This window comes from Monodon monoceros, unplaced genomic scaffold (genome assembly GCF_005190385.1).
Source record: "Monodon monoceros isolate NGI ecotype Baffin Bay Population unplaced genomic scaffold, NGI_Narwhal_1 Super_Scaffold_18, whole genome shotgun sequence".
In the NCBI taxonomy this organism is placed as follows: Eukaryota; Metazoa; Chordata; class Mammalia; order Artiodactyla; family Monodontidae; genus Monodon; species Monodon monoceros.
The window spans coordinates 145,526,008-145,549,911 of NW_021703774.1; the positions used below are offsets into that span (position 1 = coordinate 145,526,008).

General features: G+C 60.0%; 1 protein-coding gene across 5 annotated transcripts in view; it reads right to left on the reverse strand.

The window, feature by feature from the left end:
* Positions 1-223: 223 nt before the first annotated feature.
* PTPRF (protein tyrosine phosphatase receptor type F) overlaps positions 224-23,904 on the reverse strand; it is a 116,422-nt gene continuing 92,741 nt past the window's right edge. For 3 of the 5 annotated variants that reach the window (XM_029228138.1, XM_029228140.1, XM_029228137.1), the window contains 21 exons: positions 20,609-20,635; positions 19,158-19,275; positions 18,499-19,077; positions 17,734-17,831; positions 17,295-17,548; positions 17,113-17,206; positions 16,276-16,491; positions 15,844-15,998; positions 13,148-13,263; positions 8,971-9,068; positions 5,820-5,943; positions 5,473-5,648; positions 4,660-4,779; positions 4,188-4,342; positions 3,824-4,109; positions 3,545-3,723; positions 3,205-3,331; positions 2,903-3,028; positions 2,484-2,638; positions 2,262-2,397; positions 1,234-1,917 (listed from right to left, as the gene is read on the reverse strand). In XM_029228138.1, coding sequence (XP_029083971.1) covers positions 1,849-1,917; positions 2,262-2,397; positions 2,484-2,638; positions 2,903-3,028; positions 3,205-3,331; positions 3,545-3,723; positions 3,824-4,109; positions 4,188-4,342; positions 4,660-4,779; positions 5,473-5,648; positions 5,820-5,943; positions 8,971-9,068; positions 13,148-13,263; positions 15,844-15,998; positions 16,276-16,491; positions 17,113-17,206; positions 17,295-17,548; positions 17,734-17,831; positions 18,499-19,077; positions 19,158-19,275; positions 20,609-20,635 — 3,408 coding nt within the window. In that variant the 3' untranslated portion in view covers positions 1,234-1,848. Of the gene's footprint in view, positions 1,918-2,261; positions 2,398-2,483; positions 2,639-2,902; positions 3,029-3,204; positions 3,332-3,544; positions 3,724-3,823; positions 4,110-4,187; positions 4,343-4,659; positions 4,780-5,472; positions 5,649-5,819; positions 5,944-8,970; positions 9,069-13,147; positions 13,264-15,843; positions 15,999-16,275; positions 16,492-17,112; positions 17,207-17,294; positions 17,549-17,733; positions 17,832-18,498; positions 19,078-19,157; positions 19,276-20,608; positions 20,636-23,904 lie in introns of all 5 variants that reach the window. The other 2 variants (XM_029228139.1, XM_029228141.1) reach the window with 2 other exon arrangements.

Genomic DNA, 23,904 nt, shown 5'->3' on the forward strand with positions numbered 1-23,904 from the left:
CCGGGGAGTCGCAGCCCATGGTAGGTGCTCCTTCCACGCACTGTGGCTCAGTCTTCAGGCTCCCATCAGAAAGTGGGCACCAGGCCAGGAGCCCGTCTTCTCACAGGTCCTCAGGACAGCCTCGCTGTCTCCTGAGGAGCAGGAAATCGGCAGAACCTACCCCTAGGGACTGACTTAGAGAGCCCAGACTCTGGTTCCGCAAAGAGCCGAGACAGAGGCCCGGTTTGTAAGAAATCTGATTATTCAAATTTATTACCATCAAGAATTATGCAATGATGCTGTAGTTTTCTTAACAAATAGAAAACAGACTGTGTACAACAGTGAACTCTACAGCACTAGCATCCACAAGGTAAAAATGAATGTCTCATTCAACATTACCAACCCTGGATTGTTGATCCTGACCACCTACTTAGATCTGGGGACATCTGCCTCAGAGTCCCTCGGCTAAAACAGCTATGCACCCTTCCCGCCCCCACTTACCTACCTAGATAGTGCTGCCCAGAGGAAGAGGCCGCTCCCTGCCCCTCAGCAAGCCGAGATAATAAGGATTGAGTATAGTACCACTGAGAGAAATCCAGTAGTCTTGCCACATTGGTTTAGGAGGGCATCTTTGAAGGAGTGGAAAAGAGCGATTCTCAGGGGCTTTGAAAACAGCTGCAAACCAGGGAGGGGAGTCATCTGGCCCCTGCTCCGAGGACAGACGCGTGCTACGAGGCCCACTGGCATGCACCTGAAGGGCCAGCTGCACCCCTGCTTGGCCCAGAGGTGTGTGGGGCATGGCACACACCCTGACTGGTGCCCATCACCTTGGCCACACGGCCAGACCCACAGCCTACCAACACCACGCCATCCCACAATGCTGGGGACAAAAAGCAAGGCTCTGCGGACCCAGAGGGAATCCCAGGCACACGGAGCCACCTCCCCTCTCAGGGGTTTGAAGCAGAGGCCAGGGGATGACTTTTTTTCTTGTGTTTTTTTTTGTTTGGATTTTTTTGTCTGTTTGTTTTTTGTCTTTGCTTTATCTTTAAACTTTGCAAACGATGGTGATGAGGAATGCCTTTCCAGGCTCCCCCAGACACGTCTGTGGTTCTGGGCTGTGAATGTTAAACACACACTGGAATAGACGACTGGGGATGAGTGCTTCCTACCTCCGCCCCGCCCACCACTGTCTATGGGGCCCAAAATAAGGCTCTTACGGAAAAACAAAACAGAAATTAAACCAAAAAAAAAAAAAAAAAACTGTTTCCCTGCATTTGGCTAAAACAGGATCTTGTCTGAAGGGCTGGAAGTAGCAGCTGGATCAGCGATGCCTCTGCGCAGGCTGGCGGCCCCAGCTCCACACACACGAGGAAGGCACACTCCATCCTTCAGCAGTGAAAGTCGTACCAAGAAAGGGTCCACAGCGAATTCAAAAGAGAACGCAAGCTACACCGCAACCCCATTCTGCAGTTAAGAATTTGCAAAAGGAAAAGTCAGAGGGAAGAGGCTAGAATCCCTGTCTACCCCACTTAAAGTATAAAAAAGGAGGCTTTGCTCCCATCCCCCCCACGAGAAGAAGCATGAGAAACGCGGCAGCGGAACAGAGAGCTCGCAGGGGCTCCGGGGCGGGCCCGGTGGACAGAGACGTGGCCTTGGTGCACGCCTGCCGGCCCACCCCCTCGCCCAGGGCAGTTCTGGGCTCTCCGTTCGGTGTGGCAATGTTCCTGAAACGCTGTGATCCCGGTGGGCTGTGCTCTGCCAGCAGCAGCACCTGTGCAGGAGGGCTGGATGATGGTAGGTATGGCTCAGAGGAGCTGGGTCCCCTCCGGAGCCCCCAGGTGGGGGCAGCGGAGGAGAGGGGGGCGGTGGTTACGTTGCATAGTGGTCAAAGCTGCCGAGGTACTCCAGGGCCGCGCGGTAGCACAGCTGGTACTGGTCCTGCCGGGACAGAGGTCTGGTCAGCGCAGACAGCGATGGAGGATACCCCGACACACAGCCAAGGGCACTCGCACTGCAGCCAGTGGGTCATGGACTTAGCCTCTGCCTCTGCTGGCCAGCAGCAGGGGCTAGATCCAGACATCTGCCCAGGCTTCCCCCTGCCACCCCCACTCTGCCCCTAGATTGTGTACCCTGTAAGGACCGACACGTGCAACCCCAGCTGGGAGCCACGCACAACACTGGCGTCCAGTGCACAGCTGCCAAGCGGGGAACCCGTCCGGCTCAGCCTTCCCCAGCATGTGTCTGTGAGGAGCTGGCTTTGGCATGGCCAGTGGCCTGCATACCTCCGTCTGCACCATGGCTGGGCGCTGTGTGCGCAGGGTCTTCACGGTCTGGAACATGTCGACCACGCCCTCGTAGCGCATCCGCTCCAGGACGATGCTCAGCGTGATGAACACCCCGGTGCGGCCGACACCGGCACTGCCCAGGGACAGTGCTGGGTTAGGGCTCCTGCCCCTGAACCCCCAACCCCCCACACGCCCAGACCTCCATGGGGTCGGCCCCACCTGCAGTGCACCGTGATGGGCCCATCCTGCCCGAACTGCTCCTTGGTCTTGTGCACCTGCCCGATGAAGTCGATGAAGCCCTCGCCCGTCTTGGGCACGCCCTGCTCTGGCCAGTCTGTGAACTGGAACTGCCGGATCGTCCTTGACTGCCCATCCTGGGAGAGGTGGCAGAGGCCGGGGTCAGGGCTGGAGCTTCAGGCGGCAGCCCCCCAGGGCAGGCGGACAGTGCGGTAGCACAGGTAAGCACCCTGAGGTCGTTACACTGAGGCCACCCTGGGAAATGGGCTTGCACGCCCACAGCTCACCTTCGATTCCTGCAGCTGGAGCTGGGGCACCACAAAGGCAGCCCCACCACAGGGGCTCCGGCAGCGTTACAGACAAGGTTTCGTACAAATATACACACTCCCCTGTCCACTCACCCTGGCATCTGTGACCTTGAATTCACGCAGGATATACTGGGGCATGTTGTACTCAGCCATCGGGTCAACGACAAAGTACTGGTAGCGAGCAGAGCGCTCTGCGGGCCAGTACTGGTGGCACTTCTCCTGTGGACAGAGGGCCCGGCCCCATGGTCAGGTGGGGAAAAAGTGGGGAGGGGAGCTCCGGGTTTCAGAGGTTTCGGGGACAGGATGCCACAGGTGGTGATAATGGGGTCTGAGGCTATGCTGACAGGGCTGGGAGAGGAAGGACACGATAGAGAAGGGGTGGCTGGCGTGCTCACCCTGCCCATCTCCCGAAGCCTGGTAAGCATGACGATGATGGTGGAGTTGTGCTCCCACAGCATGCGCCAGAAGTCCTCGGTGCTCTCCGCCAGAGGCCCCTGCGTGGCTATGTAGGCCTTCTGCTGTCTGGGGTGGACATAAGACTGGACATGCTGGAGGTGCTGCTGTCCCCCGAGTCTCCCCATGGCTGCCTAGTCCCTTGGGGCCCCGCTCAGATCACCCCTCCTCCAGGAAGCCCACCCTGGTCTTCCAGGCTGGCCCTACTCTGTTGCGCCCCCAGCCGGCCAGGAGCAGGCCTGGCTACCCGTGGGCGTGGTGGGCAGTCACAAGTGTGCTGACCTATAGCCATCCAGGAAGCTGGCATTGATGTAGTCGGAGCCCTCCACGCCGCGGATGGGTTGCAGACACACACGGGTCAGCTCGTAGGGCATGATGTTCACCAGGCGGTTCTTGAACTTGTTGCAGGGCAGGTTGGCACTGATGAAGCGGGATGTGTGGGCCTTGGAGTTGGCCAGCAACTAGCGAGAGGGAGAGGCTGGTCAGGCCTGGCTTCCTGAAGGACTGTGCCCGGGACCCAGTCCAGGCCCTGGAGCCAGGCAGGCCCAGCCCTGAGCCCACCTTGAACTCCAGCTCCATGGCAGTCACACTTTCCCCAGGAGGTACTTGGCCCAGCTTCTGGATGTGGGCATAGAGGTTGCGAGCAGGCACCTCCGTGTGTCCACACGTGGCGGCCTCCAGCAGTGCCTCATGGATGAACACGTACTGGTCCTCGGTCTGCACCATGTAGTTGCGCTGCGACCGCATGCACGTCACATGGCCGTAGATGTCCACCGTCTTCTCATGCTTCATCCGCTCCAGCATGGCGTCGATGACGATGAAGCAGCCCGTGCGGCCCACGCCCGCACTGCAGGACACGGACTCAGCCTGGGCAGGGGCCCACCCCGCCTCTGCCCCACCCCCCGGTGGCGTGGCACTCCCTCACCTGCAATGCACCACCATGGGCCCGGCGTCCAGCGGGTTGCAGGCCTTGACCCGCCGCAGGAAGGCCAGGATGGGGGTCGGGTACTCGGGAACTCCGTGGTCTGGCCAGGCCATGAACTGGAACTGACGCAGCTCCCGCTTCTCACTGGAGCCACTCTGGGGAGGAGAGCAGGGAGAGACGGTGTGACCAGGGAGTGTACCCTCTACAGACTCAGGGCAGGATGCCCCAATGCTGAGGCCAGACCCCGGCTTTCCAACGGGACTCAGAAGCCACACGGGGCAGCCTGAAGGAGCTCGGGTGCTGCTCCCATCCATGCCGCCCATGGCACCGGCTGTCATGGTGCGCTCACACCTCCAAGCCCCGGCCTCCAACACCGGGCTCCCACTCGCCCCCTTCCCCGCCAGCACACCATGTTCAGACCATTGTCCTCATAGGTCCTGGCCGGGGGACAAGCACGGGGGGGGGACCATACCTTGTGGAGCGCAAAGGTGCGCACAGTGTAGGTGGCCAGCTCCACTGTGTCCAGCAGGGTCACCTGGATGAGGCCGTAGGTCTCGGTGCCACGGGGTGGCCAGTACTGATCGCACTTCACCTGCAGAGGGACAGCAGGGCAGGGTGTTTGGAGGTACCCAAAGGCTCAGGTGGGCAGAAGCAGGGTGGGAGGTCTAGCCCTCAGCCCCGAGCTCTCAGATCCATTATGCCACCCCTCACCAAACCCTATCATGGTCTCACGATACGCCTCTACCCCTGCCCTCACCAGGGGAACGAGGGACGTAATTGAAAATTGTTTATTCATGACCAGATTTCACCAGGCACGTTTTCTGCCAAATTTACCCATAACGTTTATGCACCATTTTCAAGCTCTGTAAATTTTACGTTCCAGTCAACGCTTTGCTGTGCATAAACAGATAACAGCAGCTCTTTCCACTAATTAACTTAGGAGACGTGTTAATGCCCCAGCTACACTCCAGCATCTGGGGAACATGCGAACATCCCAGAAACATGCCAGCAACTGGGGAGCATATTAACATTCTTGGAAAATGACAGCATCTGGGGCAACATAGTAACATGCTGGGAACCCACTAGTATATGGGGAACATGCCACATCCCAGGAACGTCCAGCAGCTGGGACACGAAGACACCCCAGGAAAACAACAGCACTTCGCAAGTCCCTTGAGGAGCTTCTTCCCACAGGAATGGGAAAAGGTGTCTGAAGTGACCTGGTGGCTGAGTATCCACTGCCACTCTCCTCCCCCGCCCTGGGCAGGGCTCTGCACAGCCTTACCCGGGACTTTTCCTCCAGCCGTGTCATCATGACCACAGTGGCTGTACGCTGCTCCCACACCATCCTCCAGAAATCGCCCATGGTCTCAGGCAGCGGGCCCTGCGTGGCAATGTAGGCATTCTGCTTGCGGTAGCCATCGATGTAGTTGGCGTTGATGTAGTCACTCCCCGGGACACCTATGAACAGGCAGGAAGGGACATGGGAGAGCATTATCCTGGGGCCTCCAACCCAGTCCATCCATACCTCCTCGGTGCACCCTGGGACCTGTGGGCCTCTCCTGGAGGATGAAACGTCCCCCAGCGAGGAGGAGATCAAGGGGATGGGAGGGGGCCCCGCCCTCGGCTCACCATCAATGGAGGTAAGGATGACTCGAGAGTGGTCGTAGGCAATGACGTTGGCGTAGCGGTTCTTGGGCTTGTTCACCTCCAGGTTTGAATTCTCCCACGTGAACTGCTGTCCAGGGTCAATTGACTGCAGGGAATGGAGGAGGCAGGTGGAGTGGGGCAAGAGCTGACTACCTAGTGCCTCCAGGGAGACCCAGCCTTCCAGGTGGTGTCCACATCCAGCCTTCACTCCCGGTTCACAGCCAGCTGCTCTACTGCATGGTGCCGGTGAAGGCTGAGCACCAGCTCCCCTGGCCACGGAGCGAAGAGGCTGGCACGGCACCCATCAGCAAGGCGATGGACCGAAGACTCCTCTGACCGAGGTACCACAAATCCCCTCGCCCAGGAGAGTGGTCCGGGGTGGGGTGGGGGCTAGGGAAGTCCCTCAAGCCCTGAATCCGGCTAATGAATGAGTGCAGAAGCAACGGCGGCCAGCTGCGCACGACCCAGTACTGCTGGGGCTCTGGCCAATGCTGCACGGCCTTGCCCAGCTCTCCTCTTCCCTCTCTGGCTGTTCCTTCCCATAGGCAGGACGCAGTGCTCCTCCGGAGTTCATTCCTGGGCCCTCTTTGCACTCTCCAGCCCTTCCTGGGTGAGTTCACTTGCTCTCAGGACCTTACGCCCATATGCTGGAGCTGCCATAACCCCAGCTGGAGCCCAGAGTCTCCCCTGAGCTCCCAGTCTGAATAGCCAGCAGCCCCTTGGACATCCCACCTGGACATCCCACACTCCTTCGGTCTCAACCCTTGCCAAGCTGAGCTCATCAGCTCCCCCTGCAAACCCGGCTCTGCTGCTGGGGCTCCATCTCCGTGAAGGGCACTGTCCTCATTTACCCCAAGGGCCCGGCCACAACCTGCAAGCCGTCCTCAAACTCCTCTGTGCCCCATCCCATCACTCCCAGCCCCTCAGCCGTCTCCAACCTGCTGCCAGGGCCTCAGCCAGGCCACCTCTGCTCAGACTTGGCATCTCCCTGCCTCTTCGCTTGGCCCCACTCCGTCCTGCAGCCGGAAAAATCCTTATAAAATGCAGATCTGTGGATCACTTCCCTGCTTAATGTCTCCCATGGCTCCTCATCGCCTCAGATGATAACAGTAACAGCTGAGGCTCAGCGGAAACTTACCGTGTGCTCGGCACTGTTCTCAACACTTTGCGTGTATTCCCTCAACTAATCCTCCCACGCAATAGGTTCTATTACCACCCTCCTTTTACAGACGAGTACCACCCGAAGCTCTCAGCACAGCACACCGTGTCCTCCAGGCGTTGGCGCCAGCCTGTTACTCTCCACGGGTCAGCGAGCACTGCTTCCGTGAGACCCCAGCACACCCCACCCCTAGCCTGCTTGCTTCGGTGCTGTCGGCCGGCCGACCTTCTCCGCACGTCTGCATGTTTAACCCCAGGGTATGAGGTCACATTCAGTGTCTCTCATCTGTCGGCACTCGTCTCCCCACTGGCTGAGCTCCCTGTGGGCACTTGCCTCCACACCCCCAACACCCAGCACAGGCTAAGTGCCTGACGATGCCAGATGAGCGACTGACTGACCGTTAAAGGTAACACAGCTATGGGATCCTGGCTGCAGGAAAGCTCTCGGCAGGCCGGGTGGCCAGAGGAGGCTTCCTGGAGGAGGAGGCTGTGGTGAGGAAAGCGCAGGCTGGAGCAGAGAAGAGGCAGAAGGTGGACGGGGGACACCGAGTCTGGACAGTGAGCCGCAGAGCCCCATGGGAGGAAGGGTGGCGTGGGACGTGGGACTGGATGAGTGTGGGCGGGAGACCAGGCCAGGTAAGGAGCTGGAGGCAGGGAGCCCCCCCTTAGCGGCTCTGTCCCCCCCATGGCCGGGCTGTGCAGAGCAGGCCCCCCGTGGGCGCTCTGCAGGGAGAAGTGGCACGCCTTCCTCGCGGCACAGGTGATCATCAGTTCCCCGGCCAAGCTCAATTTCCTCTGTGGAAACCTGGCTCACAGCCCTTGAAGGGGAGCCCTGGTGCCCGCGATAGCAGCCCAGCTGAGGGTGGACAAATGGCTGGAGCGGGGCGGGCTCACAGGCAGGGTGGAGCCAGCCCATCAATCACCCATCCATCCACCCGCCATCCTGTGCCAGCGCTGCGCTGCGGGCGGGGCGGGGGGTTGGAGGGGCCGAGTGGGGCAGAGGCGGAAGATGCCTTAACAACACCTCTGCCGGTGCTCCTTAGAGGAGGTGGGGCTCTCCTTATCACCTCCTTGACACCCCTTTCACTAGCAAAGCACCTCCCCAGCCGGGCGCCTGGAAGCCCTGACTCTGGGCAGGAGCAGTGCTCTGAAGTCTGAGCCCCCAGCAGATAGGGTCCAGGCCAGAGTGAAGGGAGTACCTGGAGGGCCCTGAGCAGGAGGGTTTGTACAGCCCAAGTGGCAAGATTCAGGCCCCCCAGCTCCCCATCTCTGTGATCTGTCCTCTGAGAACACCCGTGAGCACATGCATGTGCAGGGTACAGGCTGACAGACACATTCCACTACACATCAGCTGGGTGACCTTGGGCAAGTCACTTCCCCTCCTCTAAGCCTCAGCTTCCTCATCTGTAAGGTGGGATAACACCAGTATCCGTTTCACAGGGTGTGGGGAGGGCAGGATGGTATGCAAAGCACCTAGCCTGAGCTGGCCCGCAGGAAGCTCTCCATAAATGCCAGCTGTTATTACTGACCTGGGTGTGTGTGTGTGTGTGTGTGTGCAGGAAGCTCTCCATAAATGCCAGCTGTTATTACTGAGCTGGGTGTGTGTGTGTGTGTGTGTGTGTGTGTGTGTGTGTGTGTGTGTGTGCAGGAAGCTCTCCATAAATGGCAGCTGTTATTACTGAGCTGGGTGTGTGTGTGTGTGTGCGTGTGAGACAGAGAGAGGGAGAGAGAGAGAGAGACCTGTCTGCCTCTGTTAGCATCGGGGCATGTGACTGAGTGTCCTGACCCGGGGATCTGGAAGGGCCTCTGTCAGGCCCAGAACCTGAGGCCTGAGGAGTTGAGTTCCCTGCTGGCCACTGCTGACCCCTCCAGTGTGTGTTCTGGAGAAGCCTGGAGCCCGAGGCAGGAAAGGAGCCGGTCTGGGGCCAGGCACATGGTGGGGGATGTGAAGCGGGGGTGAGGGGGGAAGTCTCACCTCGTATTCCTGGGAGAACTTGAGGCCGTCGTTGGCTTTGAGGCGCTCGATGTTGTCCGCCAGGTCGGTGATAGGGATGGGCGGGTGGTCTCGCATACCTGGAAGCAGGGCACACACAGGCAGAGTTAGCGTGAGGTCTGAGAGGGGTGGTGGAGACAGCCCCAATGCATGTATGTGCACATGTGGACATGTGTGACCATGGAGCACTCGTCACTGGTGGCATGGAGACGGCGGCACATGCGGCGACAGGGATGGCGGGGCACACAGTGGCTGGGGGTGGGGGCGGGAGAGGACAGAGGTGGAAGGGTGTGTGGTGTGAGCACGAGTGAGCATGTCCGTGTGACACGGTGCTGAGTGGCGGGTTCTCCACAGGCATGGGAGGCCTCCCCACTCCCAGGCTGGGGCCGGAAGCCCAGGTGGAAAGCAATGGACAGGATGGGGCTGGGCTGCTTCAGCCTGCACCCCGCCTGCGGGTCCTGCCTCTGGACAGCGCTCCTGCCCTCACTGGCGCCAGTCACCATGGGAGGCTGGGTGATGTCCCTGTCTCAGCACCCAGCATGTGGATGGAATGATCATGATGTACATGGCAGAGACGTGGAAGAACTCGGAGGGAGAAGCAAAGGGGAGGAGGGAGATGTGGGGAAAGGGAGGCAGGGAGACAGGAGAGGAGTCGGACTGAGACCGGAGAGGGGTCGGACTGAGACGGGAAAGGGGTCGGACTGAGACCGGAGAGGGGTCGGTCTGAGATGGGAGAGGGGTCGGACTGAGACCGGAGGCGAGAGGCAGAGACAGACAGAGTGGTGGGACGGAAAACAGGGCGGGAAGAAGGGGGCAAGGTGGGGAGAGAGCGGGATGGACGAAGAAAAGACGGGGCAGTGAGAAGGTAGAGAAAAGAGAGGAAAGGGGAGAGAAGAACTCAAGGAAGGAGGGAGGCGGTGGGTGAGAGAAGTAGAGGAAACACACAGAAGCCAGAGTGGGCCCCAAACACGGGAACGCAGAAAACTAACTTGAGATATTCGGGCAACTGGGGACACTGGAACCTGCAGAGAAAAAGAACAAAAACAGGGGGGGCAAGAGAAGGACCCCGTTAACCTCTGGGCACACGGCTGCTGAGCACAGCGCGGGGCTGGGGCTCGCAGGGGCGGTCCCACCGCAGCCCCTCTGCCCCCCGAGAAGCAGATGCATCTCCCACCCAGAGCCTGGGCGGTCTCGGGGGTCTCTTTCTAGGACGGAAGTCTAGGTCCAAGCCAACCTCGTGCCCTCTGGTATCAAAGTTTGACCCTGACTATTTCCAGATGAACTGGCAAAAGGGAAGTGTGCTTTCAGAGAGAGAGATGAGGCATGTGCGGTGAGAAACAGAAGGGTGAGTCCACACGAGGATGTGCAGATGGGGACTGTATCACTCTTTCAGCTTTTCTGTGCGTTTGAAGCACTTTCAGAAGAAGAGTTAAATTATGAGAGAAAATAATAAACATTTGCTGAACGAAAAAACCGAGAAGGAAACCCTCAGCCGTGGACAGTGCTGCCATCGCCGCCACCCCTTCTGGTCACCGGTTCCCTCCCAGACCACCCCTGTGCACAGACACCTCTCCCCGCCAGCAGTCCTGTTCCCTGATCTCAGCACCTCGGGTGACCCTCACTGTGCCCCTCCCCACGGTCCGCCCGGGGCCACAGCCTCCTGTCCTTTTGGACCCCCATCCCTTTTAACACCACCTCTGACTGCCTGTGCTCCACCCCGCCTTCTCCTCTCAGATCCCTGCCCTTTCCCCTGGGCCCTGCAGCCACAAGGATCCAGACCCCAGCAGGGCCTTCACACCCACTTGCTCATTCCCCACTCACTGTGCCTCAGCCCACTGAAATGCTCCTGCCCCCAGGACCCGCCCACCACACGCTCTCCAAGGTCCCAACTGCCGAAGCCAAAGGCCTCTGTCTGGGTCCTCCTTGCACAGCCCTCCCCATCTGGCCTCTGGGACACTCCTCTCCCCGAGTTCTCTCTCCCTCTGGCTCCTCCTCCTTGGCTACCCTTCACCCATCCTTCCTCAACATTTCACCTCCTTCCCTGGCTGCCCTTCATCTGCTCTCTCCCCCCGCCCCCTCTTCCTGGGAGAGCCCATCTATTTGCAGGCGTTGACCACCGCGTGCTCCTTGGCATGCCCCACGCCCGTGGTTCCAGCCAGGATGTTGGTGCGGAGGTCTCCCTGGACCCTCCCACCCCAATGCTCAGCCAGCAACCACAGAGGCATCCTGGGACCCCTGCCCCCATTTCCTCACCCCACATGGAATCAAGCCTGAGCCCTGCTGCTTAGGTCTCGCTCATGTCTCCCCACTGCCACCCGCCTCGTCCAGGTCCTCAGCACCTTCTCAATGGCCTGCCTCCCCAAGTTCTCCCCTTCCAATCTGCCTTCCACATGGCAAACAGAGCTATGTTTCTACAGCACAATTCTGACCCTGTTGCTGCCCTGCTGAAAACCTTTAATGCCTCCCTGGAACCCTCAAGACAAAGTCCAAACCCCTTAGCCTGGCGTGCAGGTCCCTCTGTGACCGGACCTCGGCCCAGCCCTCCAGACTCACCTCTGGGCTCTCAACAACCCCAGCTCCAATGCCGCAGGACACAGTGCCCGAAAGCTGCTTCCCCACATGCTACTGCCATAGAAGGGAGTTCCCTCCGTTCCCTCCCACCCCCTCTCTGCCCGACTAAGGCCCACACGGCTTGGCATCCCTCTCAGAGGAGGCTTCTCTGACCTCCAGGCCCCAGCTTTGATTCCTTGAAGATCTGATCACATCTGGTTGCAACAGCCTGCTAAGTCAGCCTGGCTCTCTCTCTTTCAGGAAACGTGCCCTTGGAACTCAGTCAGCATGTTGTCAGGGAGCCCAGGCCACAGGATGAGAGCCGAAAACCTCAGGTGAGCTCACAGCTGACTGCAGTGTCAACCATAAGACATGAGAATGAATGAGTCTCCAGAATTCTGGGGTCAGCAAACTTTTCTATAAAAGGCCAGCTAGTAAATATTTTTGGCTTTGTGGACATATGGTGTCTATCACACCTACTTAGCTCTACTTTGTAGTATGAAAACAGCCACAGACAATACATACATGAATGGGCGTGGCTGCGTTCCAATAAAACTTTATTTGCAGAAACAGATGGTGGGCTGCATCTGGCCTCGGGCCATAGTTTGCTGACCCCTGATCTAAATGATTCTGGCTCCCAGCTTTTGAGTCTTTCGGCCGAGGGCCCAGACATTCTGGAATAGAGACAAGCTGCTCCTGCTACGCTCCCGTCTGAATTTCTGACTCAGGAAGACGGTGACAATAGTACATAATTGTTGTTTTCAGCCACGAAGTTTTGCGGTAATTTAACACGCGGCAATGAGCAGCTCGTGTACACACAAACCCTGTGTGTTGTAGTTCACTCATTCATTCAGCTGCCTTGTGTTTGTTTCACAGGCGCTCAACAAGAATCCACCGTGTGCACAACCCAAGGGATGGGAGAGGAAGAAGACAGTTCCTGGCTCCACAGAGCTCTGTCACTGAGGCAGTTCCAGCCCAGGGTGGGAGGTGTCATGATGGAAGCAGCATCTGGGAGCCGAGGAACGACCCTGCCCACAGGGAAGAGGTCTGAGCTGTGTCTGCTGGGGCACAGGGAGGGAGTGACAGCTCAGGTAGAAGGGGCAGCCAGAGAGCCCCGTAACAGTGGCGGGGAAGGAAAGGCAGGCACCAAGCCCTGTGCGGGGTCTCTGTGCTCGCACAGAATATCTGGGGCCAGCCACCAGAAGGGCCAGATGTGGGCACCCCATCCCACCACAAGGGTCTGATGGGCCGTTTCCCACTAACAAACCTCTCGTGTGCAGGGACCAGAGCACGGGTGCAGAGGCTGGCCACCCCGGGGCTGGGATGTGGCTCTGTGTGGGTCCCGGGCCCGTACTTGGAGGGCGTGACCAAAGACGAGGTCGGGTCTGAGCAGCTAGCTGCCCCCCACCCCCAGAGGCTCCCGGGCCCTGGGGTGCCTGTCCAGCTCTTGATATAGGGGTTCCTCGGTCACTTCATCAAAGTGGATGGGTATAGGGAGAAGGGCAGAAGGGAGGAACAGGAAATGGGGGCCAGGGTGAGGCCAGGGTCCCTCGGTGGAGACCGGCAGGCCTGGGTGGGGCAGGCAGGCAGGCTGAGGGAGCCACCCTACCTGGGGTCTGGTAGTTGAGCCGCCGCATCTCCACGGGGTCGGAGGAGTGGGCCAGCAAGGAGTCCTTCAGCCCAATTGACTGCTCATCCTTGGATGATGGGGAGTGGGTCCTTTTCCTGGAGAGGCAGAAGGGCGGTTGGTGAGAACTGAGGTCCAGGCGGAGAACAGAGATGCATGGCATAGCCTGCTACCACAGAGGCCCTGTGTCCACGGCCCTGCTCCTGTCACCCCAGCCTGGGGTCTCTGAGTGCAGGGGAGCCAGGGCCAGAGCAGCTTCACATGAGAGGACACAGGGTGGAGGGTGCGGAGACAGTGGGAATAGGGGGTGGACAGAGGGCCAGCCCAGTGAGAAAGGAAGGGGAGGCTGTGGCTCCTTCCCGGAAAGGGCAGGTCACTGCCGGGCAGTGGCTGTTGTCTGCAAGGGCCCCACGGCTGAGGCAGCAGGAGCCACCAGGAGGAAACATGCAAACGACACCTAGGATATGCAAACATCACAGAGAGCTGGGCCTCAGCTATCTGGCTCTTGGTACAAGGGTAGAGGTGCAGAGCGGCAGGGGAGGGACGGGCAAGACGTCCCCCTAGCTGGGCAGAGTCCTCCCTTGCTGGCCTCGGCTCCCCGGGCTACAGGGACAGGATGAGAGACAGACTGCAATGTCCAGCTGCTGACAAGTATCCAGGGGCCGCTTCTGCTCGGTGGACACAGGTGTGCTTGGGGAAGAAACTTACGCGAGTGTGCATGAGTGTGCAGCACACGCTTCCCCGCTGCCCTGCAGCCAGTGCTCTTTGCACATAGGCCAGACTCTGTCCCCTGCAGCGCTCAGGTAACCTCAGAGACCTGGGAGCCTGGGGGAAGGCTCTGGTGAGCTCAGAGTCTGTGCCTGCAGGGGAAGTGGTGGAGGTCTGTGCTTCGCCTGTGCCCGGAAAAGGGGCATCCCCTGTGCAGAGCACCAGTCGAGAGAGTGACAGAGCCTGTCCCATCGCCTGCCAAGCTGACCAGACAGCCGCAGGCCAGGAGGCTTCTGGCCCAAGCAGCACCCCTCCCTGCTGGGCCCGCAGTGTGCATGGGGATAAGAAGTGAAGGGGGAAGCGTGTGAAGAGAGAAGGAAGGACTCCTACCTTTCTTGTTTTCTAGGTCCCGAAAGACAGGCAAGGACAGAAGAAAGGAACGGTCACTGTTTCTGCCAAGCACTCAGACCCTCTCACGACATGGGGGACACTGCGGACCCATCTATGGCACCCACGTGGCATTCACGGGGAGGGGTTGCCTCTCCTGGCAGACACCAGGACCCAGAGGCAGTGGGGGGGAGGATGAATGGGTGTGTGGAACCCTCCTCAGGTTCCCCACCCATGGGTCTCCAGGCCCTGAACCAGGCGAGACTGTCCCTATTCACCCTGGGAGGAAGGAGCTAACTTCAGGAAGGAGGCACCAGGTCCAGGTCAAGGGTCAGGGTCAGGGTCAGGGAGAGATGGGGTACTGGGGACAGGAACTCGTGTGTGAACATGTTCAGACATACGGACCAACAAGCGTTCACCGACAGCCTTGCGCTGGGTGCTGGAAACAGGCCCAGCGACGTTCCCGTGGAAGAACCACTGGACAGTGGGGGACAGTGTGGCGAAGGGGTATAGGAGGGGCCCGTCAGAGCCTCGTGGGCACCAGAGCCTGGAAAGGAGTCTTGAAGGATGAGATGGCAGTTGCCCGGGCAGGGGGAAGGAGAGCTGCAGAGCGGAGGGGCTCAGCCTGGGCTGGCCGGGAGCTGCACTGGTTCAGTGACGATGTCGGGGTGTCGGCAGGGGCCAGACCGACGAGGCATTTGATGGACCTCAGGCTACAGGGATCGGACTATAAAACTCTTTAGTTAAAACTGAGAAGTGTTAAGCTGAGGGTGACAAAGTAAATCTTTGGAAACACCTTTCAGGCTGGGAGGAGGATGGAGAGGAAGGGGAGACTCCAAGATCAGGAGACTGCAGCTACCCGACAGAGGACTGAGGCGTGCCGTGTGCACGTGCGTTACCTCGTGGGGAGCCTACGGTGGGGAGGGGGGAGCAGGTCCAGTGATATCCAGGGCAGCACTCACGGGAGACTGGGTGGAGGGAGAGGGAGGAGGGGAGAGGGTGACACTCAGGTTTCCGGTTGGTAACTTGGTGGATGGGCCCGTCCCCTGTGATAGGGACCCTGGGGGAGGGCTGTGGGAAGGGTCAAGACACTCTGAGTCTGGGACAGCTGCAGATGCTATGGTCACAGCAGGCACTGAATAAACGTCTGCCAAGTGAATGTCCACGGGCACACGGCCCTGGAGCTGGGTCTGGACCTCTCAAGGCCCGAGCAGGAGAGCCAGGCAGGGAGTCATCTAGGGATGGTGGCAGAGGGGGTGCTGAAGGGAGGAGACCAGGAGAAGGCCGTGTCTTGAAGCTGAGAGACACACAGGCTCACATCCACTGAAAACACAGAGACGGACACACAGACATGCCCGGGGATGCACGTGAACAAGCCCTCTGTGAATGAAGCTGAGGCTGCTCATCGCACCTGGGCCACACCCATGGGTGTGCACACGCACTGCTTCTGCTCTCCTGGCTTCCCACCGAGCCAGGGGTGCGCCCTGGGGCGCAGGCCAGTGTGGCTGCGCCAGGCCCGTATGCACCCGGCCAGGGAGCGCCTGAGAGTCCGAGGGCAGGCGGCCGTCCACCAGAGCACTCACCTCTTGAACAGGAGAATGGCGATGACAATGAGAATGATGAGGATGACTGCCAGGACGGGGCCCGTCACCCACAGCATCTCGGGCTCCTCCTGCTGCTGCGCTGGTGTCACCTGCACCACGATCTCGTCGGAGTAGGGGCTGGAGGCATAGCGCTTCTGTGGCCCAGTGGAGGAACAGCACAGGTGGTGAGCCCGGGTGAGATCTCCCACCCTCTGCCCCGCCAACCTGGAGAATGGGCTCTGGGCCTGGTCTCCCAGAACTGAGAGGCTGACCTGGGCCTGGTCAGCTGACTGGGTCCCTAGGGCTAGGTCGGGTCTGGCGTTCTGGGTCTTAGGGGTTAGGGCCTTGAGACCCCAGTGCAGGCGTGGGGCCCCTGGGGTGTTTGAGACTGGCCTGGGGTGTGTGTGGTCAGGGCTTGGGCCTTAGGCAGACCTGGTCCACGGGTTCCTTCAGGGAGGCAAGCACAAAGCACTGGTAGCTCAGGTCTGGAGACAGCGGCCGGTTGTAGAAGCCCCGGTAGCTCTTCTTGTCCCCCAGGGTGAAAGTCTCAGGGAGCACGTCCACCTGAGCGGCCACGTATGGCTTCAGCCGCTCTGCCTGCCGCCGCTGCCGCAGCTCCCCACCGCCCTGCTCGATGGCCTCCAGAAGCTGACAGAGCAGAGGACGGGAGTCACGCAGGGGCCTTGGAGCACATGCTCCTGGGCCCGGGGCCTGGGACATACGCCCCCTGGGATGAGGTTAGGCTCACCTTCCACGTAAGGGGCTCAAGCCTGGCCTGACTCAGAGTCCTTGTAGAATCATGCTGAATGCCAGACAAAGCAATGCCCCTCCTCCTAGCCAACCTGATAAGAAGGGGCCCTCTGGGTATCCTGCCCCAGCCTAACCTGAGAGGGCTGGCTGCACACCACTGCGAGAAGAGGATGGCAGATTCCAAACATGCTGGGACTCCACTCTAGCCCCTCTGCGGCCTCCAGACCCTGCGGACTCCGAAGCTTACAGGGCCCAGGATTCTCTAGATCTGAGAGATGTCTCTGCCACTTCCCACCCCAGGGGATCCTCCTCAAACCCCTTTGGGGGAAGTCTCTGTAAGCCCTCCAGGAGTTCTCTGAAAGCGCCCACGGACCAGCTCAGCATCTGTCTCCCTAGAGATGAGGGCAGGCTGCCAATCAGAGAGTGACTCCAGTTTGGGGGGGGGGGTGGTCCCTGGGGCCACAGCCAACCACCTCAATGGGACTGTCGTCAGTGCTACCCTTTCTGGTCCCCAGGCACCTCGTCCAGCTCCAGCTCCTCGGGCGTGCTCCATCGCGGTGCCAGCATGCTCCCTCCTACACGGTCAATGGGCACCACCATGATGTAGAACCACCTGGGCGGGCAGAGGGGGGAATCGGGACCGTCATCGCCTGCGCTCGCATGGCCAGCCCTGCCCTCCCCCCGAGGCCTCGTCCGCACACCTGACGAGCGAGGGGTCCTGCACGTGGGGCATGGAGAGAGTGCAGCGGCCGTCCGCTGTGTAGGCAGAGGCAGGCAGCGGCTTGTGTGGCAGGAGGTCGGGGGCTGTGCGAATGGACACGAGGTGCTGCAGGCCCCCCGCACTGCTGCCACGGTTCGTCAGCACGAACGAGTACTCTGTGTTCGGCTGCAGGTCTGCGACCAGCTTGCGCATCGAGTGCCCATCCACCTCCACGCTCTGCCCGTTGTACAGAATCTGTGCGGGACGGGGGCAGGCAGCACGTCTGAGTGAGGCTTCCCATCATGGGCCTGCGGGGCAGAGCACGCGCCCGCGCCCGCGCCCCACCGGGATCCGGCATGACAAACACACACGCAGAGGCCGGGACTGCAACGAGGGACTGCAGCAGTGTGTGTGTGCCAGGTGCAGCTGACTTCACCCACCTTGAAGGGTACAGCTGACTTGTAGGAGTCAGGGACCTCCCAGCTGAGCAGCACAGATGTCTTCATTGCAGCCTCCACGCGGAAGTTCTTGGCAAACACTGTTGGGATATAAGGAGGGAGTCAGCTCTGGCTGTGTAGCTGGGGTGAATGGGCCTCAAGGTTTCCCGGCCAGGAAGAGACGCCGCGCGGGGGCCCAGGGGGTTAGGAAAGGCTGCAGAGGACCAGGCACCCCCCACTCCCGCCAGCTTCAACTGCACACAGTTCAGCTCCCAGCCCCGGCTCTTCCTCGCAGTGAGTACCGAGCGGGGCAGATGCCACAGGACCCGTGGTCAGGATCTCCAGAAGTGCTTGGGTGAAGCTGGAGCTTACAGACACCAGGTTAGAGACCACAGGTCAGTGGGACTCAGTCAGAAGCATGCGGCCGCACACCAGAGCACAGTGGGCTGTGTTCACTAGAGGTCAGGGCGTCATGGCCCCAAGAGATTAGTGTTGCATACCCAAGAGTGGTGATGCAGTCAAAAGATATCAGTGGGTCAAGGTCACAAGAGACTGGAGAGTCACACAGCAGAGGTCAGTAGGTCAAGGACAGCAGAGGTCAGGGGTCACACACCGAGAACGTGGCACCCCTTCACTAGAGGTTAGTGGTCATGGACATGAGAGATTGGAGTGTCACACACCAGAGGTTGGTGGATCACAGTTGCCAGAGGTCAGTGGGTCAAGGAGAGCAGAGGTCCCCAGGCGCAGCCACGTGCCCGCAGCACACACCTTGCTCCACGGGCATGGTCCGGGACTGGATGCTGGGGCTGAGCGGGCCGGCGCCTTTGCTGGTGCGTGCACGGACCTTGACGTCATAAGTGGTGTCTGGCTTGAGGCCGAAGAGCGTCAGGTGGGTGTCGGCAGTGATGTTGCGCAGCTCCTGCTGGCTGTTGATGTCACGGTACACCACGGTATAGTTGGTGATGCGCCCGTTCCTCTCCGCCAGCACCGGGGGGTCCCAGGTCAGTTCCGTGGTAGATGTGGTCAGCCCTACCACGCGCAGGTTTTGGGGGAAACCGCTGGGAGCATCCTCGGGGGTCGTGATCTCCTTCTCGAACTCCTCGCCCGGGCCGGCCCGGTTCTTGGCAGCAAGCCGGAAGATGTAGGTGGCCCCTCTGTGCAGGCCAGTGACCGTAAAGTGCTGGTCGTCCTTGCCAAAATCGATGGTGTTGGGCCGCGCCTCGTCGGCCCGGTGGTACTGCAGCCGGTAGCCCAGCAGCTCCCCAGGCAGCTCCTTGGGTGGGTGCCACTGGAGCAGCGCGGTGTTCATGGCCGTGGTGCTGACCATCATGGTGGGCCGGCCTGGGACTGAACAACCACGCACTGGGCTCTGGCCCTGCCCCCCCCTTTGGCCCCCCCCTCAGCTCCGTCCCCGACCCCTCGCTCACCTGCTCCCGTGGTGGTGACAATTTTGGGCTTGCTGCGGGCACCGTCCCCCTTGGTGGTGTAGGCGGCGACAGTAATGGAGTAGGCGGTCTCCGGGGTCAGGCCGCTGATGGCGGCTTCCTAAGGCAGGAGGAAGGGCCCATTCCCATCACGGGAGAGCAAGGAGGGACCAGAGCAGGCCAGCCGCCTCAGGACGTTAGCCGGCGGGGCCCCCCAGGGCACACAGGGCCAGAGGTCCCCGGAGAGGGGCTGTGAGCTGCTGGACTCTGCAGAAGGCAGGACAGGCAGGTGGATGTGTGCCCAGGAGGACCCAGCCCATGCCGGGAGCACCAAGCCTAAGGCAGGCAGTCTGCTCACTCTTCCTTTCAGACAAGAACAAAGTACCACACTGTTCCTTCGCTCCATTGTACCATGAATGACACCTCGTGAGGTCTGGGCGCGTGTGCCACACAGAGCACACAGCCGCGCATGCACAGAGCACCTTGCGTGGCTCTCGGCACACACATGCATGCAGCCTACAGCTCCTCCTGCACCAGCAGGCGGAGGGCCACCTGTAGATACTAACGCGTGTGCACGCACACCACAGAGCGAGGTGGAGGGGTGGGCCGGGGTGCCACCCTGCAGGACCAAGTCGGGACCCCTCCTGTTCCCCTCTAGGCACTGGCTCTGTGAGCACCTTACGCCCTGCAATGCTTCCTGAGCCAGGGAGGGGAGACGAGGAGGACAGAGAAACCCCACCCTGGGGAGCACACTGCCCCCAGCAATGCCTGAGAAGTCAGCCAGGGAGGCGTCCCCCTGCCTTGGCAGGCCTTGCCCACACGCCCATCTCCAGCCAAGGCATCATTTCTGGACATGCCGAGAAACACCACGGGAGGCCAAGCCACACCACACAGAGGGAAAAGTGGGGAAAAGGGAGGGGAGCACCACGCAGTGGGAACAGAGCTGTCACCACCAACCCTGGTGTCCCTCCAGCTCTGAGCCTCGGGTGGGGCCACTGCAGCTGCCACCAACCTCTCGCAGGTCCCCTCCTGCCCTGGCTGGAGGGTCTCCCAGGGCTGGGGCTCCGGAAGACACCGATGCTGGAACCCAGCCCCCAGACTCCCTTCCCAGCCTGGGCCTGGAGCAGGTGATTTTTCACTCCGGGGATCAATAAGGCCTAACGATCAGGATCGGATTTAACTCCATCTCCATCTGGCTAGAGCAGGGGCCAGGCCCTGGTCGATCTTGAACACAGGCCTGAAATTGCCGCTCGACAGGTGAGAAGTAAGGATTAGAGGATATGCCAATCACTGCTCGGCTCGGGGCTCATGCCTAAGCGCCAGTTTTCTCTGGACGTGGCTGGTGCCCTGTGGATCTTGGCGGCTCAGGCTGGGAGGAAAGGCGGGGGAGGGGGAGTGTCCCACGAGCCCAGCCTGACCCAGGTCTTGCCCGCGCTCGCACACCTCTTACTTACATAGTCCTCGGACTCCTCTGGCCGCCACTGACCGCGGGAGAGGGAGAGAAAGGGAGACAGGATGTGAAGGACTCTGGCTCTGAAGGGGCCTGGCCAGGGAGGGCAGATGGCGGGCACGGGCCTCTGAAGTGCCCTGGGGGGTGGCAACCCAGGACCACTCCCCATCCAAGGATCCCAGCCCCTGCCCCACGAGCCCAAATGTGTGTGGGCCCAACTGTGGGCAACAGGGCTGAGGAGGTGAGACCTGGAGAGCGGAGGGCCAGAGCGAGAGGGCTCCCTGACACTGAGGGGTCGTAGGGCGCCACCTGGAGGTACTTCGAGGGAAAGGCTGCCAGACTTGAGGGGTGGGCTCCACAGCTCAGGCAGAGGGGAGAGAAGACGCCGAGGGCAGTACATCTGTTTTGCCGGGGCCAGTCCTGGCCTAGGCTTGCCAACCTGGTATGATTATTCACAATGTCTCCTCTCACTCTCAAAAGTATCCCAGTTGGGAAGACAGATTAGCCAGTGGCCCTAGGCAAGGAGGGTTGCCCTAGGAACAGCAGGAGCTATACCGTGGCTGGAAGGGGCCCAGGCAGGATGGCCAGCAAGATGGTAAGGGCCGTGAGTGCCAAGCTCAGAGCCTGGACCCTGCCCCACAGGCAAAGGGGAAGCCCTCAGACCCCTGTTCCTTCCTGGGATGCCTGAAAATCAAGGTAGGAAGGCATATTTCTGGGCTGGCACTGCTGCTCATTCTTGGTACATTCTTCTTCAGGCCATGGTGCATGTAGGTTTACTAGCTGGACAGGTAGAGGGAGGGAGGTTCTGTGGCACTGGAGGGCTGGCGGCTGGCAGCTGTCCAGCACAGCACAGGGAGATGGTCCATGCCATCCCCAGGATAGACGTGCCATGGGGTCCTCCGGCCCAGCGACCCTCGCAGTGCTGGTCTGGTCTCTGTCCAATGGCCCCAGTGCCTCTGTTCTGGGAAGCTCTCTTGTATAGTCCTTGCGAGCAGTGTGGGACAAGTATGGGAGGAGGCCATCAACTGTCCCTCCTGGCCACGGCCACTTTCTAGGGTGTGGCTGGGCCCAGCGCTGCTCTAGGTTCCTTGCCTGGGGTATCCTGCCATGTCCAAGCCAGGCCTGGGAATGGAGGTGCTCACGAGGAGGAGAGTGAGAGAGAAGAACGGAAAGACAGAGGCTGAAGCAAAACAGAGGGAGAGAGGATGGAAGGGATTAGAGGACAGGAAAGAGAAGAGAACGAGACAGACAAAAACACTGTCAGGGAGAGGGAGAGACAGAAACAGAGAGAGGAAGGAAAAACAGACCATGGGAAAGGGACAAAATGAATGGATAAAGAAGATGTGGCACATACACACAATGGAGTATTACTCAGCCATATGAAGAAACGAAATTGAGTTATCTGTAGTGAGGTGGATGGACCTAAAGTCTGTCGTACAGAGTGAAGTAAGTCAGAAAGAGAAAAACAAATACCATATGCTAATGCATATATATGGAATCTAAAAAAAAAAAAAAAAAGGTACTGATGAACCTAGGGGCAGGGCAGGAATAAAGACGTAGACATAAATAATGGACTTGAGGACACGGGGTTGGGGGGAAGGGGGACCTGGGGTGAAGTGAGAGTGGCATGGACATATATACACTACCAAATGTAAAACAGATAGCTAGTGGGAAGCAGCCGCATAGCACAGGGAGATCAGCTCAGTGCTTTGTGTCCACCTAGAGGGGTGGGATAGGGAGGGTGGGAGGGAGAGTCAAGAGGGAGGGGATATGGAGATATCTGTACGCATATGGCTGATTCACTCTGTTGTACAACAGAAACTAACACAGCGTTGTGAAGCAACTAAACTCCAATAAAGTTGTATTAAGATAAAAAAGGAGACGGGAGGTGGAGTCAGAGACCTGGAGAAACAGACAAGCTTGAGATGGAGACACACGTGGCAGGAGACAGGTCTGGCCACACAGCGGTGGAGGCACGCCCCCCACGGTTCTTTCAGAACTGACAGGGCCTGGACTGAGCAGATGGTGCTGTGGGGAAGGACAGGCCGTGGCGTCCTTGACCAGGTGCTCGGGGGACGGCTGGGCCCTGTGGCCAGGCTGGGGACCGGGCCCCATCTGCTCTTCTCCTAGCCTGGAGCAGGACAGTCCACTCCCGGCAGAGCTGCAAGGGCAGGCCCTCCGCCTTCACTCGGCTTCCCTGGAGCCCGGGCTCGTGTTTACCTCCTGTCACAGGTTGTCTGTGGCCAAGAGGACAGTGTCCCTCATCCTATGGCCCAGCTCCCTCCAAACCACTTAGGACCAGAAGGGGGCACCCGAAGTGAAGTGGCTTCTTTGGAACCCCACTGGCTGCAGCTGTGCTGCTGGCCCCCTGGGGCAGGAGGGGCCAGAGGGAGCTCATTCCCAGGATGTTTCTGGGTGGGTGTGTCCGCTGAGACTCCAGGAAGAGCCCTCAGCCTGCCCCAGGAATGCAGGAGGGTCCAAAAGCCCACTTCCTCCACCCCATTCCCTCAGCACCAGGCAGGCCAGAGGAGGAAGAGGGCGCCCTCTGGGCAGTGGGCTGAGTGCAGCCGGAGAGACAAAGGCCCTCGTCTGCCTGTGGGTAAGTTCACCTCTAAGCGCAGCACGTAGAACACAGGATGCGTGCTTGCACCTATCCTGGACAGGCGGGGGAGTCGGGCTCTACCCCGCCACGGCCGCGACTCTGGATGGAAAGCCCTTGAGCACAGACACACCAGGCATTGTGAATCTTCAGTGGAATATTTTGGGTGGTAACTCGTGGTAGCAATTACAGCCCTTTCCCAGGAATCCTGAGACCAGGCTTCTTATCTGAGCTCAGCCACCCCTTACTGGGAAATTCAGGCCCCTTCGCCTAACCTCCCAGTACCCCAGGTTTTCCATCTGGGTAGCCAACCAGTGCTGAGAATAGCCCAGGGACTTCACCCCAAGCTCACGGGCAAAATCCTCCTCCTCTGAGGACAAAGGGCACAGAGTGAGGTGTGCCACTGGGCGCAGGCCCAGCCCTCGAGAGCAAACATCAGGGGCTGTGCCATCCCCCTGCGTACCAGGCACAGAGCAACACCCCAGCCCGGCCATTCACAGAACTCTGCAATGCCACGGGCCAAGTCGGGGGAGATGACCACCGGGCTGGGGGAGGAGGGCTGCCGAGGAGGAAAGTACATCTCGACAGCCCAGCCCGACAGCGGATGCACTTTCCGAAAACCACAAAGGAGAGCTCGAGGGGGCTGAGGCCTGGGTCTGTGCAGACAGTGCTCCTCACTGCTAGTGCTGGTGGCTGAGCCA